General features: G+C 50.1%; 1 protein-coding gene across 1 annotated transcript; it reads right to left on the reverse strand.

The window, feature by feature from the left end:
- Window positions 1-1,647: 1,647 nt before the first annotated feature.
- On the reverse strand, window positions 1,648-18,339 carry LOC104477482 (scavenger receptor cysteine-rich domain-containing protein DMBT1-like). The gene is made up of 11 exons (XM_086769317.1): window positions 17,348-18,339; window positions 14,720-15,043; window positions 12,974-13,297; window positions 11,468-11,791; window positions 10,575-10,898; window positions 9,784-10,107; window positions 9,029-9,352; window positions 5,800-6,123; window positions 4,819-5,142; window positions 2,812-3,135; window positions 1,648-2,494 (listed from the first exon to the last, which is right to left on the reverse strand). The coding sequence occupies exons 1-11, from the start codon at window positions 17,460-17,462 to the stop codon at window positions 2,484-2,486; spliced, it is 3,042 nt and encodes a 1,013-aa protein (XP_086625443.1). The 5' UTR covers window positions 17,463-18,339; the 3' UTR covers window positions 1,648-2,483.
- Window positions 18,340-19,273: the final 934 nt, after the last annotated feature.

Raw genomic sequence — 19,273 nt, forward strand, 5'->3', positions numbered from 1 at the left:
ACCACAAGACCCCAGAGCAGTAATGACCCTTGGACTAAAAGGAGCGTGCAAGGCATGTGAAGAGTGTGTGAAGGGTGGGTCCGCAGATCGTAAGGGTGAAAGTGCCCAAGGATTTCTTTGTTCTGGGGCCCTCTCCAGAGGCACTCCGATGCAACGGGACGGAAGCGAGCATCTTTGTCAGGCCAGGCCATGGGGTGAACACAGCTGCTGTCATAGAGAGGATGCTGATGTTGTTTGCGCAGGTCATCCACCGGTCACCCATCACCGAGACGTCTGAAGTGATGTTGAGACGGGGTCAGACTCTTCTGGCAGAGTCAGCAGGCTGGACTACATGGTACAGGAGGGGAATCAGGGCAGGAAGGCTCCCCCCAGCTCAGGATCGTGCTGGTGGAGGCAGGGAAATGGATACAGCAAGGAGCCGTAAGGAATACAGAGCATCTGGTTAGGGTGGATGCGGTGGGGCCAGCTGGTGGGAGAGGGGCACCAGCAGAGCAGGGGCAAACACACCGGTGAGAGCCTGACTATGGGATGGATCCTGCCGGGGAGATGCCGACAAGGGGATTTTGTATAAGGCTCCTAAAGGGCAGAAAGAGGGAAGGTAGGGCATTTCTGGGGCAGGCGGTAATGACAAGCGTCCGTGGGAGGTGAGGGAAGGACAGCTGAACCCGTGGCCGGGGAGTGATGCCTCTGCATCAGGACGCCATCAATATTCCCTCAGTGTCAGAGCTGGACTCCCTGAAGCTGTTGGGAGCTGAGTTCCCATTTCCTGGGAGAGAAGCTTGGAGACGCCCTGCATGGGTGAAGGGAGGAATCCCTGGGGGTCTTTGGCGGGTTTCCTATGGAGGAGCAGGGCTGTGGGGGCTGTGATTTCACCTGGGTGCTGCACAGGGCCGTGCTGTCGGGACCACGTGCTACTGTCCTCCAGATCAAGCAGTGCATTGTGCATCCGGGTCAGAGCCTGCTCTCCATGCAGCCTTATCCAGGCTCCCACAGGGCCCTGTCCAAAGCTCAGCTGTTGGGTTCCCGACGGCCCCAAATACGAGGGTATAACCCAACCCACAGACCTTCCTTGGGAGCAGAGGCCTTGTCACGTCTGGCGGGGAATTCTGATGTCACAGAGTTCCTGGGAGCAGAATTTGCTTTACCTCCTTCCCTTTCTCTGCAGTTAACAAGAACCTGGAGGAGCCAGAAGCACCGTGAGCACCAAGCCGGCCCCACCGTGCTCATCTTGCCGCGGGAAGATGGGCCAGCAAGGTTCAGCTGAGAAGGCAACCGGCAGGGACGTTGGAGAACCATGAGTGTGCCATAGAAGGACCCAGGGTTTGGCAAAACCGTTCTCTCTCGTCCTCTGACGGCTCTACGAACATGGTTAAAACTGCACTGATGGGAAATCCAGCTCAGCACAAGTTACTGGTCAGCTCAGGCTGGTTTTATGAGAAGGACGGATGACTGGGTCCTCTCCCCCACCTCCTACCAGACCAGTTCACCCCATTCCAAGGAAGATCTCAAGCAGCTCATGTTGTCATGCTTTTGGGAGGTGCCCCAGTTCAGTGTGGCTCTGGGGAGGGTAGAAATGCAGTGAAGGTGGTGGTGACCTGGCCGCTGACCATGAGGCAGAGCGTCACACAGACTTACAGGAACAAGAAGTTCAGGTCAATGTCTACGTTATTCTTTTTTTTTTTTTTTTAATAAAGTGTGAGAAGAGGCACAGAAATTACCCAGGGCTTGGAGGGAATTTCTCAGAGGGCCATGAGGTTCCATCCGTCTTATTTGTAAGAGGGCAAGCTATGTGAGGACTTCATGGCAGTAACTGAATGCTTCTGGGGGGAAGGGTGGCGCCTACCCAAGGCTGTCCAAGACCGTGCAGCAAGAGCCAAATGTTACATACTGTAACCCTACCATCAGCACAAGACAACTTTTATGGATTAGAGGCAATACCAGCAGGAGAGGATGAACTGGCATGGGAACTGTATGACCTGCTGGGCGGGGAAGGCATGCTAATGTGAGATGCTGCAAGGATTCAGGTTGACTTCAAGTGCCCAACAGTGTTCTCCAAATATTCCTCCTGCCCCTGAGAGAAGATGCCTGGAACCTTGTCTTGTGGCAGGATCTGTGGCCAGTAGGACCATGTGCAGGCATCATCAGAGGTACCCAAGCTAGACACAACATCACCCAAAGGTCCTTTTACAGCCAAGGGAGTGAGAGGCATCTGAGGTGATTGAGAGGGGAGCTGGGCTGTCTTGCCCCACACAATTGCCTCTCTTCATTAACTGAATAGATTCCCAGGGCAAAGATGCCCCTGGTTTGGGCACATCACTTTGGTGCTTGCATTTGAGTGCCATAGATCCGAGTCTCGGTTGTTTTCTTCCGTACTGCTTGCTCCTTGGACTTCAGAAATCACTTTTATTTGGGTTAAATGAATGTCATACTCATGTTGGCTGGCAAAATCATCTCTCTTCTCCACTCCGGAACATCTATGAGGTTTAGATCCCACCTGGAAGGACATGTATGCAATTCAGACCTGTAAAAGCAGCTTCCTTTAGCCTGACAAGCCACGGACAGTTACCAGTGTGCAGATAATATTTAGTGGTATTTTTAAAATGCAAACAGGCAAAATGTCACACGGAGGGATGGGAATCATCCCTCCAAACACCAAGCTCTGGCTCCACACCTCCAACATCGCCCCCATGGTACTTGTCTAAGACAAGAAGGTTGGACTGGGAAAGGACAAAGGGCCACCAGCCCCAACATCCAAACTAGACGCTTAGTATGGACTCGTACCTAGTAGGACAGGACATGGATGAAGGTTACCTGAGCATATGATGCCCGCGTCTTCTCCGTGATTACAGTTATGGACTCCCCAAGGCCTCGCCGCACACTCAGAGAGGGCTGCTTCTCCACCGGTGCATTTCACGTCATCCAACCAGATGCGGCCAAAACCGTGCCCAAAATAAGCCGAACCTGGGGCGGACAGGGCTGTCCCACAGCCCAGCTGCTGGCACACTACTGCAGCATCTGTCAAGTCCCAGCTGTCGTCGCAGATTGTCCCCCACTGCTGGCCGTGAAACACCTCAACTCTCCCGGCACAACGAGTGGGGCCGTTCACCAGCCGGAGAGGAGGCACTTCTGGAGCACCTGCACAAAAAAAAACAATTGAAAAAGAGAAATGCGCACAAACGCACTGCACCTGAACCCCGCTGGCACATTGCAGGGGATGAGTGCCAAGCAGGGTGTCCCGTGGATGAAAACCAGATGGCTAAAGAGGACATTTTGGGTGTCAATTCAGGGCTGTGTGGCTCTGCACTGCCCCCAGGCTGACGGAAACATCCCAGTTAGGACTGGAAGGGATATTTCAGCCCCCCAACCAGCAAGACATGCTAACGTCCCTTCTGAGCAGACATCTTCCAGATGGTTTGTTTGAATCGCTGCTGACGCTGTGGTGACACAGGACCCTGTGCCCGCTCTGTATAAATAGCAATCTGCTGGGCTGGCCTCTGACATCAACATCCAGTATTATCTACAGACGAAACCTGTACAGAGGGAGCAATTCAGGAGCCACCAGTTTGGCGTCTTGTCCCACGTGAGGTGCGTTTGGGCATCCTTGCCATCGTCCAGCTGTTGTGTTGGAAGGGTGTGGGTCTCGTAGCTCCAGGGTCGTATCAGCTAGCCCCAGGTAGATGTCTGCAGACTGTTGTGTCCTATCTAGCATGAGGTACCTATGTCTAGAAACAGGAGCGTGCCCAAATAAACTGGATTGCATATATGAAGCTTTGTAATGTCCATCAGTGAACAAAGTTAGAGAACCCAGCACTCGGTGACAGCATTTCCACCTGCTCCGCTGCAGGCATGTATTTTGCTGTGTTCGTGGTAGGGGAGATGACTCCTCTTGGAAGAGCGTTGAGTTCTCTTGAAGTTTCCCAAAGCTGTTCATGGAAGGAAGGAGGGACTCCAGGAAAGCTCTACTAGCTTCTCATTGACATCCCAGAAATGTAGAAAAGAACAGCTAAAAGTTGAAAGAACAGGATGCCTGCTTCTAAAGAAACTTGGGATTGTGTAGGATTGCCCTGAGAGACCATGCGACTGGGTTTCCAAACCTGGATGAAGACGTGCTGGTCTGCCCTCACTGCTGACCTCACTGCTGAGCAGGACACTGGTATGGAGACCTCCTGCGGTCCCTTCAACCTGAATTATCCTACCAGCCTCCCAGTTGCTTTAATAAAGCAAGAGGTTTCTTCAGGACCGCAGGTTGCAAGAGCTACCGGAGAGAAAACGGAAAAAGCACTTGGATACAAGTGCTGAACAGACTCATTCAGTGGTTTGAGGTTTCTGAAGCTCTCTGCGAATCCTGAAATGGGACATTGTATTGCTTCTCACGACAGAGCAAAACAGACTTCCCAATTAGCCAGAGAGCAAGACTTGCCTCTTAGGTTTACATGTAAATATCTGTTCTCAGAGGTGACTCTGTCTCTGTGACACCACAAGCCCGTGTCTCAGCAGGAATGGAATCTTTCTGGGACCTGTCCGGCCCTGGAAAAGTCTTGGAGCCCTCAGGAGCTGAGGAATGGGATGCAGACCTTGACAGGGTTATCAGCCTGGGGCTTGCTGATGAGAACTCCAAAATTCTGGATCGACTTCCAGTGGTGACTGCTGACATTGGAGAGGACCATGAGCATTACAAAATCTACACAAGAATGGGTTTAGGATTAATAGCGCACACTGGGAGCAGCAGGACCTCAGAGAAGATCTTCCACCGAGAGTGAAAAACCTTTCCTCTGTGTTTCCTGACACCATTGAGACCGAGACGCAGAGCGGGGTTACCTGAGCACACCACACCAGCATCTTCTCCGTGCTTGCAGTTATGGGACCCCCAAGGCTGGGCCCCGCACTCAGAGAGGGCAGCTTCCTTCCCTGAGCAATTCACATCGTCCAGCCAGATGGGGTCAGACCCTGGCCCAAAATGAGCTGAACCAGGGGCTGACAGCGCTGCTCCACAGCCCAGCTGCCTGCACACAACACTGGCTTCCGCTGCGTCCCAGCTGTCATCACACACGGTTCCCCACTGCTGCTCATGGAACACCTCGACTCTCCCGGCGCAACGATTCGGACCGTTGACGAGCCGAACGAGAGCTGGTTCCGCAATGCCTGGACCAAAACACAGTTGCAAAGAGTTCAGGGAGCTTTGTGTGCCTCAGAGCTCTGTGGAGAGGGCAAAACCCCTCCTTACAGGGGTCTTGTGACAAAAAAAGTTGTGGGCATGGATGTTGATCACCAGAGCATGTGAGCTTTGCTACACTTGCATTTTCTGCAGAGGTTAAGGATGGCCAGGGCAATCCATCCCCCTTGTTTTTCCTCCCCACAGCACCTTCCCAGGAATATTCTCCGAGCCACTGTGGCACAGGTCTCTCTGTGATGATGCTGTGCCGCTGGGACTTGGAGCGGAGAATGCCCTTTACCTTGTTAATCCTCACAACCCTCCTGCACATCGCCCCACAGCACCCGGGCTTGTCTTCTCCCCACTGGGCTCATACTGCAGATGGAATTTCAGCTACCTAAATACACATGCCTGTTTTGGAAGCAAATTCTGCCTGGTTTCCAGCTGCTGCTCCAGAGGAGCACCGGGTCCTCTGTCACTCTGCAAGCGTCTTGGATCTCCCAAGGTATCTCAACGAGCACTGGATTCACTCCTTCTGTACCTCATCTAAGAGCAGCACCATGGTAAAATGTGTTCCTCAGGGCCACAGAAAATTCTTCCTGACCCACAGCCCCCGTTGCACCCCGCATTATATGGTGTAGCAGTACCTGAGCAGACCACACCAGCATCTTCTCCATGATTACAGTTGTGGTCTCCCCAAGATCGCGCCTGGCAGTTGGAGAGGGCAGTTTCAGCCCCTGCGCAGTTCACATCATCCAGCCAAATTTGACCGATTCCTTGTCCGAACCGAGCCGAGTCGGGGGCTGAGACCGCTGTCCCGCAGCCCAGCTGCCTGCACACCACTTGAGCGTCTGTCAGATCCCAGCTGTCGTCGCAGACGGTTCCCCACTGCTGCTCATGAAACACCTCGACTCTCCCAGAGCAGGAATCCGAACCACCCACCAGTCGGATCGGGGCTGGTTCTGGAGCACCTGAACCAGAAAGGTAAGACCAGGTCAGTTTTATTCTGGCAAGCGCGTTCCTGCTAGCCACGTCAGCAAACGCAGCCTGTGCCCGTTGGCTTAGTACGAGCAGCAAGGACAAGCAGCACGGAGAAAGAAAGTTCAGTGCAGTTCTTTTCCCTCCTCCTGTCCCAAACGTCAAGGAAAAGTGCTGTCCAAAACCAAGGACTCCTTTCCCCCCTCTGTCTGGACAGCAAACACAGGTGACTTTACCAACCAGGAGGAAGGACTTTAGGAAGAAAGAACGCTTTAGGAGAACGGTGAGAAAACTGGGTTATGATCCATCTCAGCTGGACTCAGAGTCCTTAAGCACCAACTTCTGGGGGCTGATTGTCTTTCCTGATCATTGGTACCTGGTGCCATCTGAGATGCCCAGGGAATCCCAGACATCCCAATGGGGTTGGCAGACTTGACGCAGGTCTTGAGGGAGATGGGCGCCCTTCTGGCTCGGCAGTTAGAGACTGGGTGAGATTTAGCGGGATGTCTCAGATGACAGTAGACACCTATGTTTAGGCAACTGAACCTCACTTTTACAACTCTGCCGAGGTGCCTCGGTACCCTTTGCAGTCAATGCAAGGGAATGAGCACTGCTGGGTTGCAACCTCTTTCATCTGCTTTGGGCATCTGCATCACGATGGGCCAAGTCCTGCCATTGACTGCTCTGACTGTCCTCGCTGGCTGCAAAGGGACAGCAGGATGTTTAATTCAGAGACAGGAATCTGTGTTTAGTCAGTGAATGCACAGGGTGTTTTCAAGGTGTGGGCAAGTAACCAGAGGAAAGCGGTTTATCTCCTGCAAGGGCAAGGCAAAAAGTTCACCCCTTCTGGGAGGCTGACAGACACTCTGGACTCCTAGCTGCACTTTGGTTCAGCCTGACTGAGGAACAACAGGCCTCATCCTTGCGGTCACCTTGTGAGCTGGAAAGCTCCTAGCTGACGTACAAGGGAGTGAAGGTGCCTTGAAAAAATATTTTGGAAGGTGGTTTCCAAGCCCTAAGATGCAAGATAACCAAAGCACGGAACAGGACACCAGAGCTAAAATGAAGCCATGTATCTTGTCTGTACTATTGGCAAGCAGACAACTACTCACTCTATAAATATTACCATCAGGATGGGCGCAGTTTGAGCTCTCCCTGAGCTGCACGCCAGGTGACTCTCTCCTTCAGCAGGGACCCCTCTCAAGGTTGGAAATTCCTCACCTGAGATTAAGAGATCCTTCCTCACCCCAGGCGGAGAGACCCCTTACCTGCAACAGGTCCTCCATAATGATGGATAGTGTGCTGAATTAACGCTAATGAACTGTTACTAATCCAGGTAACTACTCAATATTATTATAAACATTGTATGGATAATTTCATTAGACAGAAATTGTTGTCCAAGTTTGAGACTAAGACTGGACCCAGCCACGCTTAGGCTTCAGAAGGAATTCAGAAAGCAAGGAGTCCCCTCTGAACACTGCGACTCAACGTGAGGTTCCTCCTTACTCTTTGCATCTCTTCCATTAGACAGAAACCGTTGACCAAGTCTGAGACTAAGGTCGGATCCAGCTGCACCTAGGCCTCTTAAGGAGTTTAGAAAGCAAGAGAGTCCACTCTGAACAGGAGGGTCCTCCTTACCCTGTGTCTCCGGTCTCTGTGGGAATCGTTCTAACTCAACTCTAACTCAATTTTCCTTTGTATGTTGCTTCCACACAGTAATTAACAAGGTGAGCCTTGCCATCAGACTTATTGAGTCTTGTCAAATCCCTGTTAAACTTTGTTAGATTCCATCAAACTTATTGAACTCGGTCAAATTATTATTTTGCCTCAATAAAACAAATTGCTGCTTCTCTCTTTTGAGTAAGGTGCGTTCCACTCCTCCGCAACAGAGGGAAAATGGCCAGACAGAGGATCAAGAAGGATGGGTGAAGTGACAAGTCTTCGCAAAGGGATTTAAGGGCCATAAAGGATTGAGAGTGACACAGTGTCATACTTTTCTGAGAAAGGCACGGCCGTGTATAAAAGGGACTGCTGACTACGAGTTATGCAAACCAAGCCCTCAGAGCTACTCAGCACTGGCAAAGCCTCAGCAAGCGCAACAGGCTAAAATAAATCCACCCAACAGTAAAGGAGAAACCATGGAATTACATGAATGAGAAGAAGCAGAAATATGTGTCTCAAGAGGGAAATGGGAAGAGGTTGAGGAAACGGAAAAGGGACGTAACAGTAGAGTAGATGCAAAGAAGAAATGGTAGTAATGCACACTGCAAAGAGACAAGAGGCTGTGGAATAAATGCCAGTAATGATAGTGAGCTCAGGGTTTCCTTCTGGTGGCAACAAAGTGCAGTGCTGCGACACTTTGAGGAAATGGGTCTCAACTGTGGAGGTTTCAGAGAAGACACTGGAAAACCATGGGTGAAAAAAGGTCTAATGAAGGCAGTTCTACCCAGTGAGGGAGGAGAGGTGGATGAAATGGGTTTCTGCAAGTTTTTTAAAATATTCTTTCTGGAAGATAAGAGAGAGAGAGAAAAAAGGAGAGTGTATCTTGACTTTTCAAGTGTAATATGTTCATTGGGGTTGTCACTGGTGGCAGTAGAAGAGTCCAAGTGATTCCACACCCTCTGTAACAGGGTGAATCACAGCAGCCCTGCAGTGCCACCAGGTTTACTGGTGACTCAAGCGGGAAAGAGTCACAAGTTTAAATTCTGCCCAGCCAGAAGCAGGCTGGACCACAGCATCACCGTGTCACGCTTAGCTTTTGAACGGGAAGGAGAGGGGAACACAGACGATTTACTGACATCCCTGCTTGAAGCACTTTCTCTGTACAGCACTATGGTTTTAGAGTCGTAAGACGCATTCCCCAAAAGTCGAGCAGCTACTGACACAGATGAGACTTACCCAAGCACACAACACCAGCATCTTCTCCATGCCTACAGTTATGGACTCCCCACAGAGCGGTTTTACATTTGGAGAGGGCAGTTTCAGTCCCGGTGCAATTCACGTCATCCAGCCAGATAGGGCCAGACCCTTCTCCAAAATGAGCAGATCCCAGTGTGGACAGCGCTCTCCCACAGCCCAGCTGTTGGCAAACAACTTCAGCATCGCTTATATCCCAGCTGTCATCACATACCGTTCCCCACTGCTGGCCATAAAAAACTTCAACTCTCCCACTGCAACGATTTGGCCCGTTCGTTAGCTGCAGTGGAGCTATTCTTGGTATATCTGAGGGAAAAAAAACACCAAACAAGAGCAGGGATATACATTAATTTGCTATTTGCGCGATTAAAAATAAGATAAAATGTATGTGAGCCTAATGACATCGAGGATGCATTTATCCAGGTGCACAATGTGGGGGTATCTTCCTCAGTTCTTATATTCAGAGATAAGTGGACAACAGACAGCATAGCGTACTCTGCAGAACGTAAGGGAGAAATCCAAGCCGAGGAAAGCACGCAGCTTCTGCTTACAGAAACCGCTACACAAACACACTCAAAAAAAAAGGAATTTGTAACAGATCTCCACTGTGATGAAAGAGAGCTCACAACTCAGATTCAGGACACTGAATCCAGACAGATCCTGCTGCAGGTTCTATTTCCCCTCTAGGAAACAGAAAACCTTCCCCCATTGTGCAGACAGAGGCAGAGCGGGGTTACCTGAGCACACCACACCAGCATCTTCTCCGTGCTTGCAGTTATGGGACCCCCAAGGCTGGGCCCCGCACTCAGAGAGGGCAGCTTCCTTCCCTGAGCAATTCACATCGTCCAGCCAGATGGGGTCAGACCCTGGCCCAAAATGAGCTGAACCAGGGGCTGACAGCGCTGCTCCACAGCCCAGCTGCCTGCACACAACACTGGCTTCCGCTGCGTCCCAGCTGTCATCACACACGGTTCCCCACTGCTGCTCATGGAACACCTCGACTCTCCCGGCGCAACGATTCGGACCGTTGACAAGCCGAACGAGAGCTGGTTCCGCAACACCTGGACCAAAACACAGTTGCAAAGAGTTCAAGGAGCTTTGCGTGCCTCAGAGCTCCGTGGAGAGGGCAAAAATCTTCCTTGCAGGGGTCTGGAAGCCAATAGGGCTCGGGTTCACGATGTGTAAAGCAACACTCAGTGCCTATGGCCTTACAGCATGATCCCACTTCCTTGGCTAGAACTTTTGCAATAAATCCATCACCTGCAGAGTGATCCTAGATGAGCACCCAGGTTACTTCCCAAACGGCAGAGCACTGAAATGGGGACGAGGGAACAGAGCACTCATGGGAACAGTGCAGTGGAGAGTGCTGAGTCCCCAGTTGTGAGCCTCTACAAGCATAGCCATCCGGATTGGCCAACAAATACAGCAGCGCTCTAGTCCCACCAAGAGGTCCAGGGCCACCAACACCCTTCCTGCAAATACAGGACATCCCTAGTGCCCCACACTGCATTACATGCTTTAGCGGTACCTGAGCACTCCACGCCAGCATCTTCTCCATGGTTACAGTTGTGGTCTCCCCAGGGCCTGGCCCGACACTCCGTGAGGATGCTTTCAGCCCCTGCGCAGTTCACATCATCCAGCCAAATTTGACCGATTCCTTGTCCGAACCGAGCCGAGTCGGGGGCTGAGACCGCTGTCCCGCAGCCCAGCTGCCTGCACACCACTTGAGCATCTGTCAGATCCCAGCTGTCGTCGCAGACGGTTCCCCACTGCTGCTCATGAAACACCTCGACTCTCCCAGAGCAGTTGCTAGAACCATTCACCAGTCGGACTGGAAGCAACTCGGCAAATCCTGTGTCGAGAAATAAGAAAGACCTCCATTCTCTGTTCCTTAGAGCAGTGATCTCCAGCTGACCCCTCTTGTTGACTAGTCTCTACTGAAATCAGCCAGGTTTGTTTGAACCTTTATCTCACCAAAAGACGACAGTTGTGCCGGCACCCTCTTATTATAGTGGACCAGACTAGGGGGAGTAGCACTGGGTTGGCCAGCTGAACTGGGAAGGGACAGGGACTTGTGGACTAACACTGGTCCAGGAGAACTGAGTTGCCTTATGGTCTAGTCTGTGTTAAGGAGTCTTAGCATCTGGGATCAGAATTTTGGTACAGCAGAAAGAGTTGACTGAGGACTGCTAGTATCTAGCTCTGGTGGGGGTGAACATCATGTATCTGGGGACTGTGGGAGAGACCAATCTCATTGCAGGTGCCCGTTTCCTTCACAAATGTGAAGTCAACCCACTTTGAAGCATTCTGTGTCACCTTCTTTGAAAGATCTGTTCGTACTGAAGGACAGGTTCTTTGGGATTGTCTGAAAGGGTCACCCACAAACAGCTTCCTCCATGATATGCCATGAGTGATGGGTACCTGTACAAACCACGCCAGCGTCTTCTTCATGCCCACAGTTATGACTTCCCCAGGGAGTGGCTCGGCACTGGGAAAGAGCAGCTTCTGTCCCTGTGCAGTTGACATCATCAATCCAGATGGGGCCAGATCCTTCCCCAAAGTGAGCCCCGTGGGTAGCTGACAAGGCCTTCCCACAACCCAGCTGTCTGCACACCACTTCTGCCTCGACCAAGTCCCACTCATCATCACACACAGTTCCCCAGCGCTGGCCGTAAAACACCTCGACTCTCCCAGAGCAGTGGTTCAATCCATTCACTAAGCGGAGCGGGGCAGGTTCTGCAAAGCCTACAGGGAAAAAAAAAAATGGAAAAACAAATAATCAGGAATGTATCTGGTGTAGAGTGTGGTGCATCCGTCCTCCAGCTGGCAGTGAACTCAGCATCTCTTGCAGTTTCGCATGGGAAAACTTTGCATAAAGAGTGCACAAGCACTTCCTCCAGCATCACAGCATTAGATGTTCAGCAATGGATTTTTTTTTTTAGCTTAAATATACTTGGGATTGAAGAGGGCAGCTAGTCTTGCCTAAATGTGGGTGTCCATTGCTTTTGAGGTTTGTCATTGCAAGGGGTTTCAGGTCTGCTGTCTGTGCTGATGTCAGCACCTTATAGAGCTCCTGTGCACCTTCACACGCACCAGAAGGTCCTAGATACCTAGAGGTGCCAGAATCACTCCATACTGTCTCTTCAGCCTCCTGTTAATCCTGTGTTTACCCAGAGGTCAATGAACAAAATGTGGATTCCTCTGTATATTAAGCCCCTACACATTTTGCCAACGCTCTGTAAGTGGCTACAGAGCAAAGACACTAATTAGCACCTCGTTACAGGAAAGGCAGGTGGAAACCAACTCTTCTCCTTCCAGCGTTGTCCAAGCAATCAACATATTCATACTAACACACCAGGAAATGCCTACTGGTAAACCAGCTGTGGTGTACGCTGCCTCTTCCTTGGCCAGATAACTGGTGAACTGGGAAGGAGTGAGTGGCTCCGGGAATCAGGAATGGCAACTTGGAAGTGTAGCCCTGGGGCTCAGCTACGTGGGCAGATCTGATACTAATGCACTGCGTGGGACAATGCAGGCCACGGGAAGAACCTCACTTAATGCAGGAGTTTTTGGGGAACTTGAGAAGGAACTATGTCTACTGGCAGGAGGTGGGAGGATGGGACTGCCGAAGGCACTGTACCCTGCAGTGAGAGAGGATACTCTAGCAAGGCATCCACTGGCCACGTGCTGTAGCATGGGGCACCCTACCAACAGTTCCTGCAGCACCACTGTCTTTTAGCATGTGATTGTGGATTTTAATTAAGGAGAAGAGGCAAGACCACTTCAGGGCTTAACAGGATTAATCCCTTTTTACAGTTCGCTTTAGTATCAGGGTCACCACTGCTCCAAAGGGAACAGGGTGTCCTACAAGCACCTCCAGCACCTCTCCCCACATAACCCACTCGTGTCGTGTAGAGTGGAATTTACCTGAGCACACAACACCAGCGTCTTCTCCGTGCACACAGTTATGGCTTCCCCAAGGTTTTGCACTGCATTCGGAGAGGGCACCTTCTGTTCCTTTGCAGGTCACGTCATCAAGCCAAATGGGATCAGGCCCTCTCCCAAAGTGAGCTGAGGAAGGAGCCGATAGAGCAGTCCCGCAGCCCAGCTGCCGGCACACAACCTCAGCATCGATTATATCCCAGTTGTCATCACAGACAGTTCCCCATTGCTGACCGTAAAGCACCTCCACTCTCCCAGCGCAGGGACTTGAACCATTCACCAATTGCAGCTGAACTGGTTTTTTAGTGTCTGCATTTAAAAAAAAAAAAGGGAAAAAAAAAAACAACCTCCAACAACAAAACCAGGCTCAGGGATTGCACATAGAAAGATTGCCTAGAGATCAAAGGAAGGAAAGGTCTTCTCCACCAGTACTGCCCAGGACTTGATAAGCTGAAGGCTGATGAAGATCAAGTTCTTTATCTTCTCCTGTGTAGTTCCCACTGTGATGGTACTCCAGGGGTGGAGACTCACTGGAGATCAAGACACCCGCATGCCTTACAGACTTGTCGGTGTCTTCATGTGAGATGGATGTTGAAATTCTGTTTAGTCAATGACATCTGTGGAGCTGCTCAGCTGGCCCAATGTTGACATCTGATTCCATTGCCCAAATAAGTGTTCAGCAGCATTTGTGATGCCATAGCTATTCCCCCAGACTCCTGCTCTGTAGGGTCTCCTTTAGGACCTGTGTCTCATCTGCCAAGTTGTGTCGGATGCCCCAGGGCATCTCATTGCACTTGGCAACTCTGTGTAGGGAACTGACTCCACTCTAGATCTCTGCTGCTTGCAACAGGAAGACATGCAGCCCAAGCGGTGACACCTGCATTTAGATGTATGCATGGCCAGATCTTAATACAGTGCTGAATCCCATTCCGGATCCAACAAAGGGGATGTGCATTTGGAAATTTGACTTCTTGTTCCATGCTGAGTGGAGCAGTGTTTGGGAAATACTGACCTGCAAGAGGGCAGTGGGCAGCCTGTCAACATCCCAATCTCCTTTCTACTTCCTGGGGGCCATGGCCCACTTGATGAAGATTTACTCCCCAGGTGACCATGATGTAGAGGAGTAGGGCACACCTTCAAGCCTTCCCCACCCACTTTCTGGAGCTCGCCATTCATTGGCATCATGCTGTGACATCCAAGTTAGAACTGCCTCACAGACAAGTGACCCACAACTGACTTTCTCATCCCAGTCCTAGTGTGGAGAAAAAACATATCCACCAGGAGAGAGCGTTGTCACAACATCGGAATTGGAAGAGATCATGTAATACTCAACTTCCTTGGCATATTTCAGCCGTGAAATATGTGCATGGGGAGTATGTGCATCCAGGTGGGGATCCTTCAGTCTCCTTGCCCATTAACTTCATGGTGATGACATAAGAGGCAAGAATAATGTGTATCGGGGAAAAAAAACCCCATGGTCTCTGTTCTACCCCTGAAAGAGAAGGAGTACAAACACCACCACCAACCCCCCCACCATTTCACTGGTAAAACTGAGCTGGAGAAGAGTGTCCTTAGCATGGTGCAGGTCAGTGCCTGAAGCAGCCACCCCCATCCTGAGCCCTAAGGGTAGCACCAACAGAGAAATAAAATTTCACAAACAAACTTAAAAACCTCCCACTACACAGCACAGCTTCCTGGGGCCGTGTGGGAAGGGGTGTAAACGGGAGTTACCTGAGCACACGACACCTGCGTCTTCTCCGTGATTGCAGTTATGCTCTCCCCAGGGTCTGACCCTGCAAGCAGAGAAGTCAGCTTCTGTACCAGTGCAGTTCACGTCATCCAGCCAGATATGATCCGTTCCTTGACCAAAGTGAGCCGAGCCCGGGGCTGACAGCGCTTCCCCACACTCCAGCTGCCTGCATACGACCGTAGCGTCCAACAGATCCCAGCTGTCGTCACACACGGTTCCCCACTGCTGTTTCCAAAGCACCTCGAGCCGTCCTGCACAGCGGCTGGGGCCGTTCACAAGTCTGATTGGAGCTGAGTTGGCAACACCTGAATCCCAACACAAGCCAAGGTGGAAAATGACCGTAAGACAGGTTGTGGCTGAGAGTGGAGAACATAGCAGCTTGCTCTTGTAGGAATAATGCCATTTTAGGTCTGTCTGGGGAAGCATTGCTGAAATGCTCACCACGGGGGTTTTTTTTTAATAAGAAAAGCTTGCTGGCTAATTAGTGGGGTAAATTTCTTGTACAGATGATGTTAGGACCTCTCACACATCTCTGTACACAGCTTCAATCTCTTTTTAGTCACCTAGGACAGTTCTGATCATGGGATTCCTCGTAATATGTCTCTCCCAGACACAGGCCAAATATTCAAAACTTTAGATGAGAACCAATTGTTTCCAGTCATGGAATGGTCCCAATACACCCTGTGACATGGTGTGTGACAGCTCCATACCACAGAAACCCTAGACTGTACCACGCACACGGTCAGGAAGATGAGAACAAAACCTTAGGTTTATGGTCCCTAGGAAGACAGAGGTCCTAGAGTTAAGTATCTCCACACACCCTGAGCTGCTGTAGCACCATGGATCTCAGATCATCCCTCCCCACTATCGTTACGCAGCTCCCGGCTCCATGCACCAAACCGAGAACGTTCTTCCTGCGATCTACCACTCTCACTGTGTTGTGCAAGTTATCAAAGGAAGCTTTCAGGTCACTTGTCTGCGTACAAATTAAGATTTCCATATCCTTGCCCAAGATGCTTGTCAGAACTTTCCTACCCAGAGATCGCTCACCTGGTGCCATGTGGAGCACAGTTTGTTCACGTAAGTAGGTTTCTAGGACCATTTGTTAGACCTGCATCCTCCTGAGCAGTAGTTGGAGTCCAGGATGGAAACTAGGGCAACTCAAACAGCTCTAGGCACCTACATTCAGGCAACTGGCTACAGCACATAGAATCATGGAATCATAGAATAATTTAGGTTGGAAAAGACCTTCAAGGTCATCGAGTCCAACGGTTAACACAACACTGCCAAGTCCACCACTAAACCATGTCCCTAAGCACCACGTCTGTATGTCTTTTAAATACCTCTAGGGATGGTGACTCAAACACTTCCCTGGGCAGCCTGTTCCAATGCTTGACAACCTTCTCAGTGATGAAATTTTTCCTAATATCCAATCTAAACCTCCCCTGGTGCAACTTGAGGTCATTTCCTCTTGTCCTGTCACTAGTTACTTTGGAGAAGAGACCAACACCTGCCTCCCTAAAACCTCCTTTCAGGCAGTTGTAAAGAGTGATGGGGTCTCCTCCAAGACTCCTTTTCTCCAGGCTAAACAACCCCAATTCTCTCAACCGCTCCTCATAAGACTTGTTCTCTAGATCCTTCACCAGCTTCGTTGCTCTTCTTTGGACATGCTCCAGCACTTCTGTGTCTTTCTTATAGTGAGGGTAGTATTCAACTCCCAGCTGCTGACAGCTGAAGGATCTAAGCCTGTCAGAGGATGCCAAAGACCCCTTCTTATTCAGAAAGGCCCTGTCTGATGCTTAAACTATGTCTACATCTTTGGTCCTGGTTGCTGCTTCACATGGCCTTTCTACACTTGGAAGCTTTAGAGCATGGGCTGACGCCTAAGACTTGCCAGCTCCACTCTTCTGCGCTGTTGGAAAGCATTAATATTTTTCTAACAAGATTTAAATTCCTAGATTATCCTCCTTGAGCATTTGCCAGTCTCGCTTAGCCTTTACTTCATCCTAGCCCCGAAACAGTCTCAGCTTGTACCGGGTTTTGTTTAAGAACCAGCAAGCACTGCCCCAGGATAATCCCTCTCCACTTTTAAAGTTATTTGATTATGCTGATTTGGAGGATAGAAATGCAGCTGCATTAAGCGCTGACCCTGACAGGGAGGCAGTGGAGGTCTGCTGTGTTTGTTCACCCTTAGCTCCTGGCTCCAACACCGTCTGTGACTCTAGGATGGAGGAAAAAACCAGGATTCTGGATTACACAGATGAATCAAAGGAAACTCTGTTGCTTGAGGAAACTCAGATGCTTGCATTTGTTTGTTCCCAGTGTTTGTCTCTGCATATTTGCATTGTTAATGCCTCTAAATCTCCAGGAGACCTTCAGAAGCCAAATGTTCATCCTACTACTGTCTTCTCTTGTCTCAGAAACGTCATGCCCTTTTTCAGTGCCAGGAGTTAAAACCCAAGCTTCCCGGATCTCCAGTCCTTCATTCCAGCCACAAAACACATTTCCTTGCCAAGACTGGGAACAGGAGAGCAGTCAACCCATCCCAAGCCCCATTTGTCAGACTGCATCTAGAACCCTGCTCTCCAGGAGAAAAGGAGAAAACTCACCCCAAAGCCCTGCCAAGAAGAAGAGCACAGTTTCCATCCTTGTTACAGCAATGGCAGCCAGGGTCCCAGTGCAGGCATCCCTGGGTGGGAGAAGAAGATTTTCTGGTGGTCCCATGGTCGTAGCAGAGACCTTATACTATCCAGCTCCTGAAGCCCTGGTTGGCAGGGTAGAGCAGGAAGATTGTCCTTGTAGGAGAGACAAAGAGGGCAGGCAGGAGAGAGGACAGTAAGGACCAAGACGGGAGGTAGACGACAAATATTCCTTGCTCTGACTCCTCCCCTTAATTGGCCTCTGCCCATTCACCCTCCAGTGCTGGCCCCCTCCCTCCATTTCCTTGCATCTATGCTACCTCCCTCCTCCCGTGCTCTTCTGCTCATCACCATATTAAGGGAAAATAGCCCCTGCTAGGAAGCACTGAGTCTTTTCTCCTCTATTGTTTTGGCTAAAAGTAAACTGTTCCTGGCACTGGCACTTCTGAAACTGCCATTCTCCTGGCTCATGAACAGGTAATGCCTTGGAGAAAGGAGGAATGATCTCTACTTGTTCCTCTGACTCGAAAATGCTGTCTAAGAATGGGGAGTGTATGAAAAACAAGAAAATACTCTTTTTATTGTGAGAGTGGTCAAACATGGGAACAGGCTGTGCACAGAGGTTGCAGAGTCTCCATCCTTGGAGATATCCAGAACCTGATGTGATATTGTCCTTGACATCCTGCTCTAGTTGACCCTGCTTGAGCAGGGGGCTGGACTAGATGAGGAAGAAGAGGTCCCCTCCCACATCAGTCCCTCTGTGGATTAACTCCTACCTGAACTGGGGGGACCGTGAAACACAGTTTCCATATACTGGTGATGGAGAAGGATCTCTTAGGAACTGGATGGGACCACAGTAAACCGCTTGCAATAACAAGAACGTCAGGATGCAAGAGTGCAATGTGAGGCACTGTCCCAGGACAGGACACACCATGTGCAGGTAAGAGGTTGAAGTAGGGAGCAGAAGATAAACATGGCCCCTGGAGAGATACGGCTTGCGAGGAGTCTGTTTAACATCAGCCGGTGAATCTACGTTTCTGGTATTTAATACAGGTGAATAAAATAATGTTTATTTTCAGAAAAACTTTAAGAAGTTAGCCTGCATTTTGTTTACTTTCAGGACTAAGTCTTCACTTGGAGAAGTGTTTTTCCCTGGTGCTCTCCTGGGGAAAAGCAGACTTTCTGAACCCTACAGTGCCAAACTCACAGTCACCAGTTCAGATTCAGTCTAATGAAGATGCTTTCAATGCCATGGACCAATTGTTTTCATGGACACTTGCAGATGAATTTTTGGACATCTGTGATGGTGTGATTGGCCTTGACTCTAGAAGATGTCCAAGATGAACACTCGGAGGTATAAGGAACAATATAAGGTGCGGGACCTGTCTGATTGCGTTGTTATCAGTCCTGCCCCTGTCAAGAAACTTTTTGCTCTATCATCTTTGCTGCTGACCTTCATCAAGTGATCCTAAGCTGCTCTTTCATCATCCTTTGTTTTTACTTCTTCAGAAGAAAGAAACCCACATCTTTTGGCTTCTCCTTATTGATCATGTGCTCTGGGTCACTGACCATCTTGGTAGCTCTTATGTTTGAGCCAAACCATGAGCAAGGCTGAATGCAGAAACCCTTTGGATCATAGCAGATATTCAGGTTGTTCAATGTATTTGGTCTTTTCAATTTTTTTTTCCCTTCTCTGCCTTATGGGAGTGTGGAAGACTCCTAGATGGAAGAGGAAGCACATTTTGGGTCATATTTGCACAGGGAAAGTGTCGAGAGGTGAAACTTCCTGAATCACGTGCCGTGAAGTAAATTGAGCAGATGAGCTGGCAACTGTGAAGAAAGGTTTGGAGCAGAGCAGGCTGCAAGAAGGACAGAGACCATAAGCCAAGAGAAGAG

Source organism: Chlamydotis macqueenii, chromosome 34, assembly GCF_036417535.1.
Source record: "Chlamydotis macqueenii isolate bChlMac1 chromosome 34, bChlMac1.mat, whole genome shotgun sequence".
Taxonomy (NCBI): Eukaryota; Metazoa; Chordata; class Aves; order Otidiformes; family Otididae; genus Chlamydotis; species Chlamydotis macqueenii.